General features: G+C 46.3%; 1 protein-coding gene and 1 long non-coding RNA gene across 2 annotated transcripts in view; one reads left to right on the top strand and one right to left on the bottom strand.

Annotated features, from left to right (window-relative positions):
- The window catches only part of FBXL19 (F-box and leucine rich repeat protein 19), a 28,156-nt gene extending 17,284 nt beyond the window's left edge, over window positions 1-10,872 (top strand). Inside the window, exons 9-11 of the mRNA XM_078377119.1 lie at window positions 2,304-2,465; window positions 4,111-4,329; window positions 5,383-10,872. Of these exons, the coding sequence (XP_078233245.1) occupies window positions 2,304-2,465; window positions 4,111-4,329; window positions 5,383-5,597 (596 nt within the window). The 3' untranslated portion in view covers window positions 5,598-10,872. The remainder of the gene's footprint in view (window positions 1-2,303; window positions 2,466-4,110; window positions 4,330-5,382) is intronic.
- LOC140701337 (uncharacterized) lies at window positions 9,717-17,000 on the bottom strand. Its single transcript, XR_012080278.2, has 2 exons — window positions 16,942-17,000; window positions 9,717-13,649 (listed from the first exon to the last, which is right to left on the bottom strand). It is a non-coding gene; the product is annotated as an uncharacterized LOC140701337 (long non-coding RNA).
- Window positions 17,001-17,048: the final 48 nt, after the last annotated feature.

The following is a 17,048-nucleotide window of genomic DNA, read 5'->3' as shown; positions in this document are numbered from 1 at the left end:
GGAAAGGCAAGAAAGCAAAGTGGTTGTCCAGTGAGGCCTTACAAATAGCAGAGATGATAAGGGAAACAAAATGCAAGGGAGATAGGAAAAGTTACAGAAAATTGAATTCTGACTTCCAAAGAATAGCAAGCAGAGACAAGAGGGCCTTCTTAAATGAACAATGCAAATAAATAGAGGAAAATAATAGAAAGGGAAAAACCAGAGATCTGTTCAAAAAATTGGAGAGATTAAAGGAACATTTCGCGCAAAGATGGACATGATAAAGGACAAAAATGGGAGGTGGCAAGAATACACAGAGGAATTCTACCAGAAAGATCGTGATGTCCTGGACAACCCAGATAGTGTGGCTGCTGACTTGAGCCAGACATCCTGGAGAGTGAAGTCAAGTGGGCCTTAGAAAGGTTGTCTAACAACAAGGCCAGTGGAGGTGATGGCATTCCAATTGAACTATTTAAAATCTTAAACAATAATGCTGTTAAGGTGCTACACTCCATATGCCAGCAAGTTTGGAAAACTCAGCAGTGGCCAGAGGATTGGAAAAGATCAGTCTACATCCCAGTCCCAAAGAAGGCCAGTGCCAAAGAATGCTCCAACTACCGTACAGTTGCACTCATTTCACACACTAGCAAGGTTATGCTCAAAATCCTCCAAGGCAGGTTTCAGCAGTATGTGGACCGAAAACTCCCAGAAGTACAAGCTGGATTTCGAAGGGGCAGAGGAACTCGAGACCAAATTGCTAACATGCGCTGGATTATGGAGAAAGCCAGAGAGTTCCAGAAAAACATCTACTTCTGCTTCATTGACTATGCAAAAGCCTTTGACTGTGTGAACCACAGCAAACTATGGCAAGTTCTTAAAGAAGTGGAAGTGCCTGACCACCTTATGTATCTCCTGAGAAATCTATATGTGGGACAGGAAGCAACATTTAGAACTGGATATGGAACAACTGATTGGTTCAAAATTGTGAAAGGAGTATGACAAAGCTGTATATTGTCTCCCTGCTTATTTAACTTACATGCAGAATACATCATGCGAAAGTCTGGACTGGATGAATCCCAAGCCGGAATTAAGATTGCCGGAAGAAATATCAACAACCTCAAATATGCAGATGATACCACTCTGGTGGCAGAAAGTGAGGAGGAATTAAAGAACCTCTTAATGAGGGTGAAAGAGGAGAGCGCCAGAAATGGTCTGAGCTCAACATTAAAAAAACTAAGATCACGGCCACTGACCCCGTCACCTCCTGGCAAATAGAAGGGGAACATATGGAGACAGTGACAGATTTTGCCTTCTTGGGCTCCGTGATTACTGCAGATAGTGACAGCAGCCACCAGATTAAAAGACGCCTGCTTCTTGGGAGGAAAGTGATGAGAAACCTTGACAGCATCTTAAAAACCAGAGACATCAGCTTGCCATAGTCAAGGCTATGGTTTATCCAGTAGCAATTTATGGGAGTTGAGAGTTGGACCATAAACAAGGCTGAACGCTGAAGAATTAATGCTTTTTAATTTTAGTGCTGGATGAGACTCTTGAGAGTCCCCTGGACTGCAAGGAGAACAGACCTATCCATTCTGAAGGAAATCAACCCTGAGCGCCCACTGGAAGGACAGATCCTGAAGCTGAGGCTCCAATACTTTGGCCATCTCATGAGAAGACTCCCTGGAAAATACCCTGATGTTGGGAAAGTGTGAAGGCAAGAGGAAAAGGGGACGACAGAGGACGAGATGGTTGGACGGTATCATCAAAGCGACCAACATGAATTTGACCCAACTCCGGGAGGCAGTGGAAGACAGGAGGGCCTGACGTGTTCTGGTCCATGAGGTCACGAAGAGTCGGACACGACTTAACAACTAAACAACAACAGTACCACACTCAGGAGAAACTAGGGGCTGGAATCACAGAAGTGTACAATTGTACAGTTAGAATAAATCCCAAGGGCCATCTAGTCATTGTGCCATTTGGGAACAGAAGCAGGAGACAGTCCCGTTGGGTGGACAGCTGCCAAGGATCGGATGCCACAGCCAACATCCCAAGAGCCCCATAGAAGCAAAGGAGAGACATGTACTCATTTCTTTTCCCACTCTCCAATGTTTGATCCACTTGATTTGAGAGAGAGAGAGAGAGAGAGAGAGAGAGAGTCAGGAAGCTTTCCGTGGGTTAAAATGGGAAATTGAAACTTAAGAGAAGAATCACTGGGAGGGAGAATACGGATTGCAGATGGGTGGCCTCTCATGGGTGGGTGTCGTAATCTGTGAGGTTCTTTCCCAGGCCCTCCTAGTTTCATCTCTCTTCATTCTGTACAGGCCTTAAAGAGCTCATCCTGACAGGTTGCTCCTGGTGCTCTGTGTCGGCACTCAGCACAGCCAACTTCCCTTCCCTGCGGCTTCTGGATTTACGCTGGATTGAGGATGTCAAGGACTCCCACCTCCGTGAGCTGCTGTTGCCTGCCACAGATGCCAAGCCAGGTAAAAAATGAATTGAAGAAGAGTTTGTGGTGGATTCTTTTTGCTCTTCGGTCTAAAAGGAAGGAGTTGTTTGCCGTCTTCTCCCCACCCCTCGGAATCCTCTAGGATGTCAGACATAGATGCATGCCGCTTCTTTGCCTTGAAGTAATTTCTTAACGTTTTCCCCTCTGTTGCCCAGAGGAAGGCTGGGTTGCATTTGCTCAGAGCTTGCAAATTTTATTTTCTAGACTACAGTGCCCAGAATCCTCAGCCAGTTCCCACTATCCCTGGCCAGTTCTTAATGTTTCTGCTCCTGAAGCCAAAAAGAACATTAGGTTTGGTTGGAAGGATTTGGATGTCCGTAGTCTCAATAAATAATTTCTCCAAGCTCTGCGTGGCAGTAGCCACTTTTGTTAGACTTGGCCTGCTTAATTAGTTAGGCTGAAGAATACAGTGGTCTGCTAAGAAGCCTCATCACCTTTCCTAGTTTTTTCCACTTTCCTGGGATTGTGAAAAAATAAACTGGTTGAGAATTGCAACCAGTCTGTCACATCATTAGCTTTTGGGACATTTCCTCCCACGAAGCAGGTGATGGTTGGGTCTCCGTCTTTTGTTTGGGGCAGGGAACCTGGCAGTTTCAAGATGTTCCTGGATTGTAAGCCTCGTCAGCCCCAGGCAACATAGCCAACGACTTGGGGTTAGTGCTTGTATTCAAAATATTTAAAGTACAAGTGCAAGGCATGCTTGGGTTGTACCTTTGTTAAAGATTTACCTGTATTATGATGGATTAATGTTTGTAAGATGAATAGCATAACAGATTTTTTTAAAGGAGTTTCGCCATAGCGCTATGCAGATTTGTGGGTTTTCTTAACTTCTTGGGGAATTCTGGGAGTTGTAGTCTCAAAGCCCAAATCTGCACAGCTCTATTTGGAATTATGGGAACTGTGGTCCAACAGTAGGGAAGCAGCCACAAGTTGCCTGTTCCTGACCTGCACGATGGTGTTGTCATCGATGCAACGGCGTGCTTGGTCTTCCCCCCTGGGATCACTTCCACTTGGGTCCCCTGCTGCAGGACACCCTCTTTAAATTTTTGAACATGACATTTCGCCGTTGAAGCTGTTTTCTTGCTGTGAAGTAGGCTGAATCCAGTAAAAGCTGGTACATTTTTAATTTTATGTACAGCTGCCAGCAGGAGTTTTGAGAGCTGGCATACAGTAACTTTACCAAGCTCAGATTTTAATCATGAATTTATCATAGTACTTGTATTTCAGTATTAGATACCCAGTATAGGAGATAGAGTGATGGAGGCCTGGGTTCAAATCCCCACTCAACTATGGAAGCGCACAGGGGATATGGAACTGGCAAAATCACTCCGTGAATATCTCATTTACTTTGAAAGTCCTATTAGAGTCACTATAAGTTGGTTCTGGCTTGATGGCATGTAACTACAACAATTTCAGTATTACCTGCCTTGAACTCTATTTTCAGTCTGAATATTGGGCTGAATCAGCACATATATTAAAAGCCAGCACGGCTACTACTCGGGTACCTTTTAATGGCAGTTGCCAGATTCATTCTGCTTCCCAAAGCAGGGCTGGAGGCCAACGTCTTGCTGATGGGTGGCCTTGCCTCATTTGCGCGTCGACCTTTCTTCCCAACCCTCCAGGTCAGACTGACAGCCGGGGCCGGCTCCAGAATGTTTCTGAGCTGCGGCTCTCTGGGCTCGACATCACAGACTCGTCGCTGCGCTTGGTGATCCGGCACACCCCTCAGCTTGCCAAACTGGATCTGAGCCACTGCAACCACGTAGGCGACCAGTCTGTTAACCTGCTGACCGCTGCTAACTCCCCGCTCCGAGAGACCCTCGCTGAGCTCAACCTTGCTGGTGAGTAACGGAGGGGAACCTTCTCCCAGAAAGCCATTTTTAGTCCCATCTCTAGGTAGGCTTATTTATGTAATGTATTGATTGCATTTCTGTACTGCTTTTCTCCCAGTTATGGGAGGCGAGTCTCCATCCTGGCCTGATCTACAGTGAATCAGGATTCCTAAATTTATATCAGTCATGTTGTTTATAATCTCCCCTGAGCTCTACCTCCAGTTGTTGCTCTCAAAGAGGAAAGGATGACTTCTCATAATTGGGCTAGAGTATAAACGCAGCTAGAAAAGGACCTGGTGTTTTAGCTCTACAAGTCTATATTGGTTTTATAAAGGTTTAACTGTTAATGACTTCCCTCTCCCACCCCACCCCCAAAAACGTGGGAATCATAGCTTTGTGAGGATGCAGTGAATTTACTTTCACTCTGCCATGACGATTACCATTACCATGGTTTTCTAGATCAATGATGTGAGCTTGGTGACACAGTGGATAAACTGCAGTTCTGCAGCAAGACTCTGCTCAGGAGGACCCAATTTCAGTTCCCATGGGCTGAGGCAGCTGGCTTGAGACAGAGTCTGTCTTCCATCCTTCAGTAAATGGAGTACCCAGTTCGCCAGTGGAGAGCAACGTGTAGCCTGCATAATTACATATTTTTCAGTGTATAAGACGCCCCCCACTTTTCTAATCCAGAATTAAGAAATCTAAGTGGGGTTTAGCAAGGGTGGGGGGGGAAAGGGATCAAAGCGCTGCAGGATAGCTTTGATCCCTGCTTTCCCCTCCACTTGTTTTTGTTCTCTCCTCAGCTTACTTCCATGTATAAGATGACCCTCGATTTTTAGTCTAAAGATTTTAGACAAAAGTGTAGTCTTATACATGGAAAAATGCAGTAAGTAACACTTTGCTTTTTTGCTTTCTTTAGAGTTTGAGGCACCCATCCTCAAATGAAAGTTGTGTGCTGTAAAACTAATGGGATGATAAATCAATCAGTTAATCAATACATTTGTTGCTGTCTACAGTGGGGAAAACTTTGGCCAACTTTGTCCTCTCCTCCACCACTTACAGGATGTAACCGGCTGACGGATCAGTGTCTGCCCCTTTTCCGCCGCTGCCCACGCCTTTCCCGAATCGACCTCCGCTCTTGCCACCACGTCACCCCGGAGGCCTGCGCCCGCTTTGCCGAGGACTCGGTTTCCAACAGGGCCTCGGCGCCTCCCGCTCCTGGCTCCGTGCCTCTTTTCCGTTGCCCCGAGGAGAAATTGTTGCTGAAGGACAGCTAATACCCGCTCTGGGGTGGAGGCGCAGGAAGACTTTTGCCTCACCGATCCGACAGCTGGACACACGGACTCTGAGAGAACCTTTTTACTTAAAGCCATGCACTGAACCGGAATATGGCGTCTCCACCCTCCCCCCGATGTGTGCGCAGCAAAAGAGGGTGAGGGGGGTTGTGCCCTCCCTCCCCTTCGCCTGGCCTGCCACAGGGGGCAGGTTGCCTTTCACTCCAAACCCCCCCCCCCTTGTTCCAGGACCGAGCCATGGAGTAAGTGGGGCCCGAGGTAGCCTGGTCGCTTTACAATGTTGGGGGAAGGCGTATTCCGCTCACCATGCACTGCGTCATCCCATTCCCTCCTCCCCCCCCTCTAGAAAAAGAAAATCGGCCTGTGCCACAGTTGGTACCACGCTCTCTCTTGGGGTGGGGGTGGGAAGCTGGCACTCCGCCTTGAAACGCTGGCTCAGGAGGAAGGCAGCTTATTTGTATGGTATCAGATTATTATTTTTCTCATCCCGTTTCCTCCCCCCCCACCGCCAACACCCCCCCCAATGCCAATGTGCACTCCTAAACACTCTCCCTCCCCCCTCACACACATGCTGCCTTTATGATTTTTAAAATGTGTGCGTGTCTGCCTGTCTGTATGACTGTCTGCCCTTCCCTCCCCCACCCTCCACAAATGTTCATTTTTGGTGCATTTTTTAAAAAGGGGTGGGGATGGGGGCCTCGGCAGCTGATACAAACGGTGACCTGCCCTACCTCGCTTAAACACACCCACTGAGATTCCACCCATCCACCCATGCCCACACCTCTTTTCCTGTTTCAGACTTTTGAGTTGCCACCTATGCGTGGGGTTCAGCTCCCCAGGTGCTCCTAAAAGGTGGGCTCGCTGCGTCGTACACAATCCTCCTCCATCTCCCACCTTTCGACCCTCCACCCCAGCTGATCTGAATGTGCAGGTGGGCTTGGGCCCACCTGTGAATCTCGACCCGTGTGCCTCACATGCGCACAAATTAATCTCAGACACCAAAAGGAGTAACGTACACGCTCTACGGTTTGTATGTACGCTGCGACCGCTGCTATATTGTTTACGTACAAAACCTTCATCCATGCGCACATGCAAGCCACATGCATGACCGGGCTCTCTGATGAATGTTCAGCCCCACCCTTCACTTGACCTCCCGTCTGTCGTTCCTGTCCCGTTCGTACCTCTTCATTCCATTCACGTCCATTTGTGGGGTGCACATCCAGAAGCCTCCGCTGCAGATGTAGCATGGTGCATGGAGGGGGGTGTAGCTCAGAAACACCTCTGACTGTCCATGTTCCTCTTTTATCCCTCTGGGGTTGCTTATGTCAGGCGTGTGTGTAGACAGGCATAAGGCAGGTGTTCAGTCCCTTCTGTTCTGCCTGTGGTGGCCCTTGCATCTCTATGGGACAGCTGCTTAACTTGGCGACTGTGAGCAGAACAGTCTTTTTTGCCACCCTGAACATTGCCTCGCTCCAAGTACCACTTCAGACTGCAGGGGCATATGTGGGTATACACACCCCATTGCCTGTTTACATGCACACATTTTTGTAAGCCTTCCTGACTGAGTAAATTAGCCCACGAGGAAGATTGTGACACTCAAACTCTCTGTATTTATTGAGAACGAGCAGGGAACCTCTTCTGAGGAAAGATGTGGAGGAGAAAATGAAGTCACATATGTGTGAGAAAGACAGGGGGGAAAAAACAACCACCACATGCACTTTCTCTTTCTGTGGTATGAAGTGGTATGGTCTATCCTACCACCACCTCCTCCTGCATGTGTAAGAGTCCTCCAACGGCCTGTTTTCACAGGTCCTTGAGCTGCACAAAATAAACTGCAGCCCGACCCGTATTTACCCTGCAAAAAAGTTATGAGGCAAAACTCCTCGACCCTATGAAAAGGAGTCATGCTGTAAAAGGAGTGTGAGGAACCCCTTCCCTCAGGCTGGAAGAGGTGGGAAAAGCGGGTCAGAGGAGAAAAGAAATGGCAGCTACTGTGAATTCTAGCACATGCATCTGAACATGCGTGCCACAGATATTACCTTCTCTTCCTGCCCCTCCACATGCGTGCACACCTTGACATCCCTGTCTACACCTGCACACTCTCTCTTCTGCACTTTTCCTTCCATTTTCTGTGGGAACCTGTACTGATAATTTCGCTCCAGCAGCATTCCTAGCCCCATCTTCTAAGACTTCTCTTTAATTTTCTCCCTTACCCCCCTCTTTCAAGCCTCTCTCTCAGGGGTGGTATGTATGGGTAAAGACTCTGTATCAAACTCTCCTTTGACTAGAAGCAAACAGGGTGGGAGCTGTCGTCAGGTTCCGCATATCGTACTTTTTCTTTGTTTCCTCCACCCCCTTGCTCCCGTCTTCAGAGAACTGATGTGGCTCATTCTCTACCCTCCTCCTCATCACCTTCTCTCTCTCCCTTTGATCCATAAGCTTTAATGACCACTTTTTTGGAAATGGTGGGAAGGGACCATAGAGTTGTGTTTTCCCCGGCACGAACCTGCACACGTTGGGTTGGGGATGAGCCAGCCTCGTCTTAATTCTGATTGCCCTTCTCCCCCTGGTTTCAAACTTGAACCTTTCCTCCTTTTTAGAAGCATGTATGTCTGCTTCTCTCTCTCTCTCTCTCTCTCTCTCTTTTGTAAAAGGCTTGGGAAGAAAAACACTATAGAAAAAAAGGCACAAGAAGAATGTTCCGAACTGAACTTGTGCCCATTATTGGCTTCTTGCCGATGGAGGTGGGATGATGACATGGATGCTACAGCTCTTCTTCTCATCCTTCATATATGCCATTTTAGGGACCGGGGAGAGGCAATTAATACCTTCTTAAAGGTGCCCAGTGAGCCTAGTTCACTCCCACCTTCTTCTGTTTATCGTCCTCACCTCCCTCCGTACTTGGGTTTCTTACTGTCTTACTAGAAACCATGGGGGTTAGGTTTGGTGGGGTGAATGCATCCTTGAGCTGGAGGAGATTCTCTGGAGTCCTTACAGCCTAGAGTCCTCCACCTGTCTTACTACAAAGATTTCCTATATCTTGTCCCCTCCACCCATCCGCCAAAGGCCTCCCCCCCCCCTTTCCACTTCTCTGTCTTGTCTCCCCTCCCGGTGTCTCTCTTTGGGACGATCAGAGAGTACTTGGCACATCAAACCTGCGTCTGTATTGGGAGGGAGGGGGCATGGTATGAGGCTGGCTTTCAAACTGGTAACCATAACTTTTTCTTTTAATATATACTTGAACGTTCATTTATTACTAAAGCATTACTTGAAGAAGAAGAAGAAACCGCAGCGATAGGTCATGGAATTGGAGGCGAGTTTTTCAGTGTGTGTTTGTTTGTTTTTTTAAACACGTTCTGTTGGGTGCTCTTTTTTTAATCTTTTTTTTTTTTAAGAAAATGGGTTCTGTTTACTTGTTTGTCTTTTTTATTTTGTTTTTCACTTTTCTTATTAAAGGAAAATCCTTCCCTCTCACGCCATTAGCCAAAGAGGGCCAAGGGATCTTAACTTTCCACCACCCCACCCCACCACTTACCACCCTGTCTGGAGTTTATTTCCATATAGGACTTGCCTCCGCCCTCTGTCACTCCTTAGAAAGCCCTATTAAGAAAGTATTACAAATTTGAGGAGTCGAAGGGGAGACTTTGGGGTGAAGTGATGATGGAGGTGGGGGAGTCTGTATTCTGTATTTCTATGGGGAGGGTGGGGAGAACATAAGCAGGCCTGTTTCCTTGAAATGTTAATTTCCCTTTTAGCACAGCATCAATATGTACTGTATTACCATTCCGTAATGTTGTATCCTGTTCACTCCCCCACACACGCACACACAAAAACTCCAAATCTACAAACACTGTGGTGCAAGTTAGGAAGGTGGGTTGGATCCCAGCATAGAAATTTGTTCTTTGCATCCTACCCACCTGCCCTTCTCCGGGCTTTGACCCTCTGCTTTCAGTTTCTCCTCTTGAACACTACAAAAAGGCCCTCAAAGGCTCTGGGTTTCACCGTCACTGCTTGATGGCGGGGGTAGGAATCCAGGAGAACGAAAAGGGTAGCATCAAAATGGCAGAAGGGGCCGTTGCTGTCTTTGTCATGGCGGCCCAGCCTCTCCTTTCCTTCTCTGACCACAGGCGACGAGGTGCTCTTTCAGACATATCATTTTAGGGTTGGTGTGGGTGTTGGTGGTGTTTTAAAGGAACTCTTTTTGTGCTCGGTGGATGAGAGAGAGAAAGAATGAGAGAGAGAGAGAGAGGAAAGAAAAATACCTCAGGTTTAAACAGAAACAGTGAAGAAGAAAAAAAAAGAAAGTCAATATCATCCCAGGGTGGGTTACTGTATAGATTGCTGCTTTGTGGGGAGGTCAGTATGGTGAACTGGGGAGTATGGGCCAAGTTGAGGAGGTGTCCATAGCCAGGCACTTGCTTTTGAGTAGAAGTGGGAGCCCCCATTCCTGCTCTGCTCCCCTCCCTGTACATAATATGTGTTTCCCACGGCCACTCAGAAGATCTAAGTTCACATTAATACCCAGGCGGTGGCCTCTGAAATCCAAACAGATCGCTCCTGGAAGGTTCAAAGAACTCAAAAATACATATTTTCCACTGCCCCTCCCAAAAAAATCTTCCATCCCATCCACTCTCTGGATGTAGCCCCCCAGAATTTCTCTTCCTCCTCCCCCAAGACCCCGAACAATAGAGCTCCTAGAGGCTCACACAGAACTTTCCCCCATTTTAGTGGACCAAAGCTGTATTACCTTTCCTTTCTGCCCCACCACATACACACTCCCCTCCACCACCACTTCTTTGTCCATCATGCCCATGCCTGCTTTTCTCCTCTCCCCCCACCCCCTTTGCCTATCCATTCAGACCTTTGGAAAGTGGGAAGCAAAGACAAAAAAATTGGGGAGCAAAATCCAGTGTGGATCAATGTGTCTTTCACAGTATTCAGTCTGCACCCCTCCATCCCAGCCCCTCGGGACTGTTCAGATGGGGGCTGGGGGGAGGGAGGGCTGTGAGGCCAAGTTCCGATCTGAATTTCAGGGGTTCTGTTATTGTACAATAACTGTTTGCTATATAAACAAAAGAAAATCCCCAAAAAAATGAAGAAAAGAGAGAGACACACACAGAGAGAGAGAAAATGAAATAAGTGTTTGGTCTGAAGAGCCTGTTTTTTTTTTAAATTGTGATTCCCATCCACCCACCCACCTTTTGGTTTTATTTTCTTTAAAGCAAATGTTTGGAATAAAAATGTTGGCTTTTGTTAATTTTTATTATTTTTAAATTTTTATGGGTTCTGTTTCATGGTTTCTGGAAATTTTTTTTATAAACTCTCCTTTTGGTTTTTCCGATGGTTTTATTTTGCTTTTGCTTTTACGTTTGTGTGTTCCCACCCCTCCACCCCACGACAGGTGTGTTCTCGTGTGGAGATATTTCGGGGAGGGGGAATTAGGTGGCATCGGCTGTTTCCCAAATTTACAGACAACTGGAAGCGCCCTGTCTCCGAGCCAGAATTCAAGACATTTGTTGACAAAATGGGATGATAAATTGAATTAGGTTGTAACCATTCACACTGCTGTCCCAGGCTGGCTGTTTTAAAGAAAAAAAGCAGACATGGAACCCTTGCAGCTAGAAAATTTAGACGTTTCTTTGCTGAGATGCTTCACTTGCTTAGATTTATTTCTTTTTTCCTTGGGGGGAGGTATTAAAAAATGAGATTTCTTGCCAGGTGCTGTCTGGAGGGGTTCAATCAATTCTGCAAAGCTCCATGTTGCTGGATATGAATACTGGCCAACTTGTTCATTGTTCTCTGCACTGCAAGTGATGATTAAATCATCGTCATCAACCTAGAACTGCAGAGCCAGAAGGGTGAATGAGTCCAGCCGCTGTTGAGGAGACACAGTGGAGAATCAAACTCCCAACCTCTGGCTCCGCAACTAGAGACCTAAACCACTGAGCTATCCAGCAGTACTCCAGGGATGCTAATGTTTTGCTAGGCTGGACATTGGCTCATTCTTTAACTGAGGTTCAATGAAGGAGACAAAGTGCAGGCTATGAATCGTTTGGAAGTGCTTGTGGACAATCTCGCAAGGCTGAGGCATTCATTTGTATCCCATAAGAAGCTCCAGAAGGTGTTTTGATCTCGTAAGAACCTATGAGGTAAGGCAAGGTAAGAATGATTGGTGCTGGAGGAGGCTCTTGAGAGTCCCCTGGACTGCAAGGAGAACAAACCTATCCATTCTGAAGGAAATCAACCCTGAGTGCTCACTGGAAGGACAGATCCTGAAGCTGAGGCTCCAATATTTTGGCCATCTCATGAGAAGACAAGACTGCCTGGAAAAGACCCTGATGTTGGGAAAGTGCAAAGACAAGAGGAGAAGGGGACGACAGAGCATGAGACGGTTGGACAGGGTCACTGAAGTTACCAACATGAATTTGACCCAACTCCGGGAGGCAGTGGAAGACAGGAGGGCCTGACGTGCTCTGGTCCTTGGGGTCACGAAGAGTCGGACAGGACTTAACGAGTAAACAACAACAAGAATGAGTGGCTTCAAGAACTTCACAGGCAAGTTTGAGGTTGTTACCCGTTTCCTCATACTTAGTCCACCTACACCACATTGGTTCCCTCTATGGTGATGTAAGCAGTGTTTGTAAAGTTGGGTTACTTATATGCAGGTTGCACCAAAACTTTATTTTCTAGTTAGGTGATGCAAGGTATGGGAGCTAAAGAGGTAATTTAGACATTCACAGGGAGAGAGTCCCTTCCTAATGCAATCTCGGCTCCCCTGCCACTTGTTTGAACCGCCTCACCTTCTCTGCCTATCTGATGAAATGTTTCTGAAACTCCTTTCACTTTTAAATGCAGTTTGTGGTGCAGCAATAGGGGAAAAAAACTGCTGGAGAAAGATGTAGACCAAACCTGGGCCATAGCTTATGTCACAGTGCTGAATTTGTTTCTGTGCCAGTTCATTGCAACCAACCCTTGCATTTTCACACACTGCACTTTCTGATCATTCGTACCAGCAACGAAGGATGTTCCCAACTTGACAAATGGGATCGGCTGCCTTTAGCGGATAGTCACCCAGGAAGTTCAGGGGTCTATTGAGATTTGGCATGACTTCCCTCAAGGCCAGTTGTGTTAACTCCCAGTAATGTCATTTGAAGCCTTCAATGAAAACATTGCCTTTCGACCCCGGAGGGGGGATGGAGGTTTCCACATTGTGATGGCGCAAAATGGGGATCATCTCTAAGCAGTGAAGAAGACAAATTCCAGTTCACAATTGCAATGATGAAATAGAAAGAACATTCAGTTGCATGGCCTTTAGTTTCCATTTATGTTTGTTCTTAAATTCTGGCTGGACTGGGTGATTTATGGGATTTACTGTAGTTGACTACTGTCAGCCCTCCTCTGTGGTGTGGTGCTAATATTCTGTAGAGTTAGCACGGTGGCCTCTAGAATTTTATTTAAAACCTTTCAGAGGTGTTCGTGGCAGAGGAATCAATATCTAATTTATTCCTGGGAGATTAAGAGATTGCTACTCAGAACCAGAATCTGCCCCTTTCTTATTTATAATAACAAATAGTTTTAATAAATTATATTAGTAATACAATAATAGTTATGTCACGTGCCACTACATAAATTCAGATTTATGACAACCCTTTCCACACTTTCCTAGATAGAGTACTCAGAAGTGGTTTATTTTTTTACCCTTCTTCTGGGGGTGCTCTGGGACTTTTACAAGACACCCTGGAAAATTAAACTCCTTATCTCTGTTTTCATAGCCAACTGCTCCAGCTTATTGAACTATCCAAGTCAGGTACTTTATGATGATGATGATGATGATGATGATGATGATGATGAATTAATTTTTAAAGGCTACTATGATCTTATTTATTTCCTATAGTATAAGAGGACCCCCTCCACTGCCGCCACCCACCTTGAAGTGGCCTTGACACTCACCAAAGAATGTGAGCCATAGCACAAGTCACATTGAACCAATGTGATCTTCCTCCTCCTGTTTAGTGTGTTCACACTGAGAACCATCTAAAAGTGAGCAAAAGAAGAAACTAATAACAAATAACTAGTTGTTAGTAACAAGTTGTTTCCAAGTTAGTCAGACTGTATCATCCAACCTGTTCTAGCCTATCATCATCACCAGCGGGTGTGACCAATCCCCTTTTTGTCGTTTTCGTCACAGTTGGGCAGTGATGTGCAGACTAAATTCTCCATTTTTAGAAGTTTAAACTTATCTCTTATCGATTCAAATCCTAATACCATGTTTCAGGTTTCTTCGTTTCGGCCTGAGACATTTGAGTGTTCTGCCCTTGGTTTATATTATTTCACTCCCCCCATAAGGATTTCTGTTTTCCTTCCTTTTGTTTTTCTTGCTTTTCTCTGGCTATGCTGGCTGAGAAATTCTGGGAGTGCAAAAAAGGAGCTTTTATCAGCTTCTGGTCTGTGTCCCTGTTGCAGTTTGCTGTGTTCAAGAGCAAACCTTGCACACAGATAGTTCCGATTATGTCACTTGGTGCTACAATGGGTCTGAGGCGGGAGATCTCTGATCAGATCGGCAGATTGTGTTGTTGTTTTTAAAACTTTTAAAGCATTGGAAGCTTCTGATTTTGATTGGAACAGCAACAGCGTGGGCAGAAAGGGGGAGGTTTTAATGCACACGCTATTACTTTTTTGAAAAAAAATTTAATCAGCATTCAGTGAATGATTAAGAAAACCGAAGTAGGAATGTTGTTTTAGTTGTACTAAGTCATACAAACATTTATGCAAATAATAATTGCAGATAGTTTTCAGAAATAATCTGCAGTTTATAAATATATTCCTAGAGGTTTGACCAATTGCATGCAGCATTCCTAAGAAGGATCCACGGTGCTCCTGTAACTTTCTCAAGCTCAACAAGATTTACATATACCAATTCTAAAGATTATATTTTACTGAACAGTTGTCTCACAAATAATTGTGTAGCTTATGGAAGAGCCAACATAGTCCTCTGTGATGAACAAAAATTGGAAACTATAATAGCAGTCCTACATGCAGTTATTTGGGGTTAAGTTCCATTAAGGCCAATGAACTTTCTGATTTTATAGTACAGTATAGGATTGATATTCCTTCTCTAGAGCTGGTACAGCTTGGTGCCTAGGAGTGCCTGGGGTTGTGGGTTCAAGTCCCAATGTGCCTTCCAAGAGAGGGGCCAGCCAAGATCACCAGGGCAGAGTGTGGCTGACAAGATTACATGCCCTGAAACCTGTGTGCCACTTTGAACAAGCTGCACAGTCCCACAATGTTGCCAAAACAAGGGAATGGAAAACCACTTCTAAGTATTTTATACCTAGAAAATACTGGGAGCATTGCTGTAAGTCAGAAACTGATGTGACAATACATAATTATTATTTATATCCCCCCCCCTTTGCATGAAGAAAGGCTCTCGCACCAACTTTTTAAAATGGTGACAGTCTCTATCTCAGACTGGGGTGGGTGGAAGCATGACACCAAAGGAAAAGGAACAGGGAGGGAAGAGGAAAAACAAAGGCATACTTTCTTAAGGTTACAGCACTCTTCAGCTAGAAGGAAAGAATGATGGATGGCAACCAGAGAGGGCGAAACCTGATGGAAGAGGGTTCTAAGGAGCACTGTGGAAGTTTCCTTACGCTGAGTGAGGATATTGTCGATGGTGCCTAATGCTGCTTGCTCTGACGTAAATCCTCAATTAATTCCCTTGTATGCCAGTTTAGGATTGCAGCCCAGTTTACCTTCTTGCTTGCCTTCGAAGAAAGAGAGAACTCGGTAGCCCTCAGAAGTCCTTCCTTCCAGGGATGTATCCATTCCTCTTTGAAAGTAATTCAGCCGGACCCTGAATAGCACAGTTTAACTATGTGCTGCATAAAGAGACATTATCTTTTTACCTGCCCTGAAACTCTTGCCGTACAACTCAGTGGATGAGCCCACTGGCTAAAAGATATGTGGGTTTGTGTTTCTGGACTACAACTCCCAGAATTCCTCACACATCAAATTCTGAGAGCTGGAGTCAAAAAACACACATCTGCCTCTCTCTAGTATTATTTTAGAACTGCAGAGCTAGACTGCTGGACAAAAACTGCTCTCTCCACACCTTATATAGCATTGATTCCCAGCCTTGGGTCCCCGGAGGCTCTTGAACTACAGCTCCCAGAAGCCTTCATCCACCAGCTGTGCTGGCCAGGATTTCTGGGAGTTGTAGTCCAAGAACATCTGGGGAACCTAAGGCCGGGGTATAACCACTGTTCTATAGGAATGTTGAAATAACGGGTAGCTGCGTGGTACAAACTAAAACACACATGTAAAGGATGTGATATCTTTATAGATCACTAAAAAATCATCCTACAGTACCCGAGCGGATTAAAAACACCACTTCATCCGGTTTGTATCTGTGGTCTATAAAGGTATCACATATTTTTGCACTTGTACTGTTATATAGGGTCTACTTCTCCCTATATACTGTATCCCTATATACTACATGTGATGTCACAAATTTCTGTCCTTTCTCCTACTACTTTTATTTTTGTGCTCGTCTATCCTGGCTCCCCTACGTGCATTTTCCCCACCCCATTTCTAAAAGGAGCGTCGTTTCATTTTTATTCCTCTTTTCTACACAGGGCTGATGCCATTTCTCTCGAGGGGGCCCGTCGCCCCTTGGGGAGTAGGAAGGAAGGGGTTCGGCGCCTCCATCGAATATGTCCCTATGGATTATATCGCTCCGTAAACCTGACAATCCCGGTGCGATAAAGTTGCACAAGCACTCACACTCTCACACACAAAGCGGAGATGCAATTTTAAAAATCTTGATTTAATTAAGGAGGAGAGGATGGAGGGGTGAAGCTTTGCCCAGGTTGCCGCGACGGTCTGTTGCAATGCTTTAACGCTGCCCCCTTTCACCCTCGCGTGGGTGGCGGCCCTTGGCCCTCCTTCCTGGGCTCCTTCCCCCCCCCCCCCAAAAAACCCCATTTTCCTCCCGCGATGGGGCGGCATGTTCCGCATCCAACTTGGAAGCCTGGGGGGGGGCGGTTTGTCAAGGCGAAAGACCTTTTCCGGACTACACCTCCCAGCATCCCCCAGCCAGGGCAACTGGAGGATGTAGTCCCCCCCCCAAAAAAGGAACTTCTTCCCCTCCCCCAAACTCTGCTATAAACATCATCCCGATGGAGGGCGGGAGAGTCCGCCCCATAGAATGTCTCGAGGGGGATTTTCCTCCCCGGGGAAGCCCTTCCAGGGACGACGGGGCTGTCTCGTGCCCTCCTCCGGTGCTTGCCCTTTAAATCTCGCCGGCCGGCGGCTAAAGCAAACTTACCCCATATTCTCTCTCTCTCTCTCGATCCCTTTCTTCCCCTCCCCACCAGGAATCCGGCCGCCCTCTCCCCGCCCCTCCCTCCCTCCCTCCTCCTCCCCTCCCCTCTC

This window comes from Pogona vitticeps, chromosome 6, assembly GCF_051106095.1.
Source record: "Pogona vitticeps strain Pit_001003342236 chromosome 6, PviZW2.1, whole genome shotgun sequence".
Lineage (NCBI taxonomy): Eukaryota > Metazoa > Chordata > Lepidosauria > Squamata > Agamidae > Pogona > Pogona vitticeps.
Note: the sequence above shows the minus strand (reverse complement) of the source record. Positions and strands in the feature narration are given on the sequence as shown.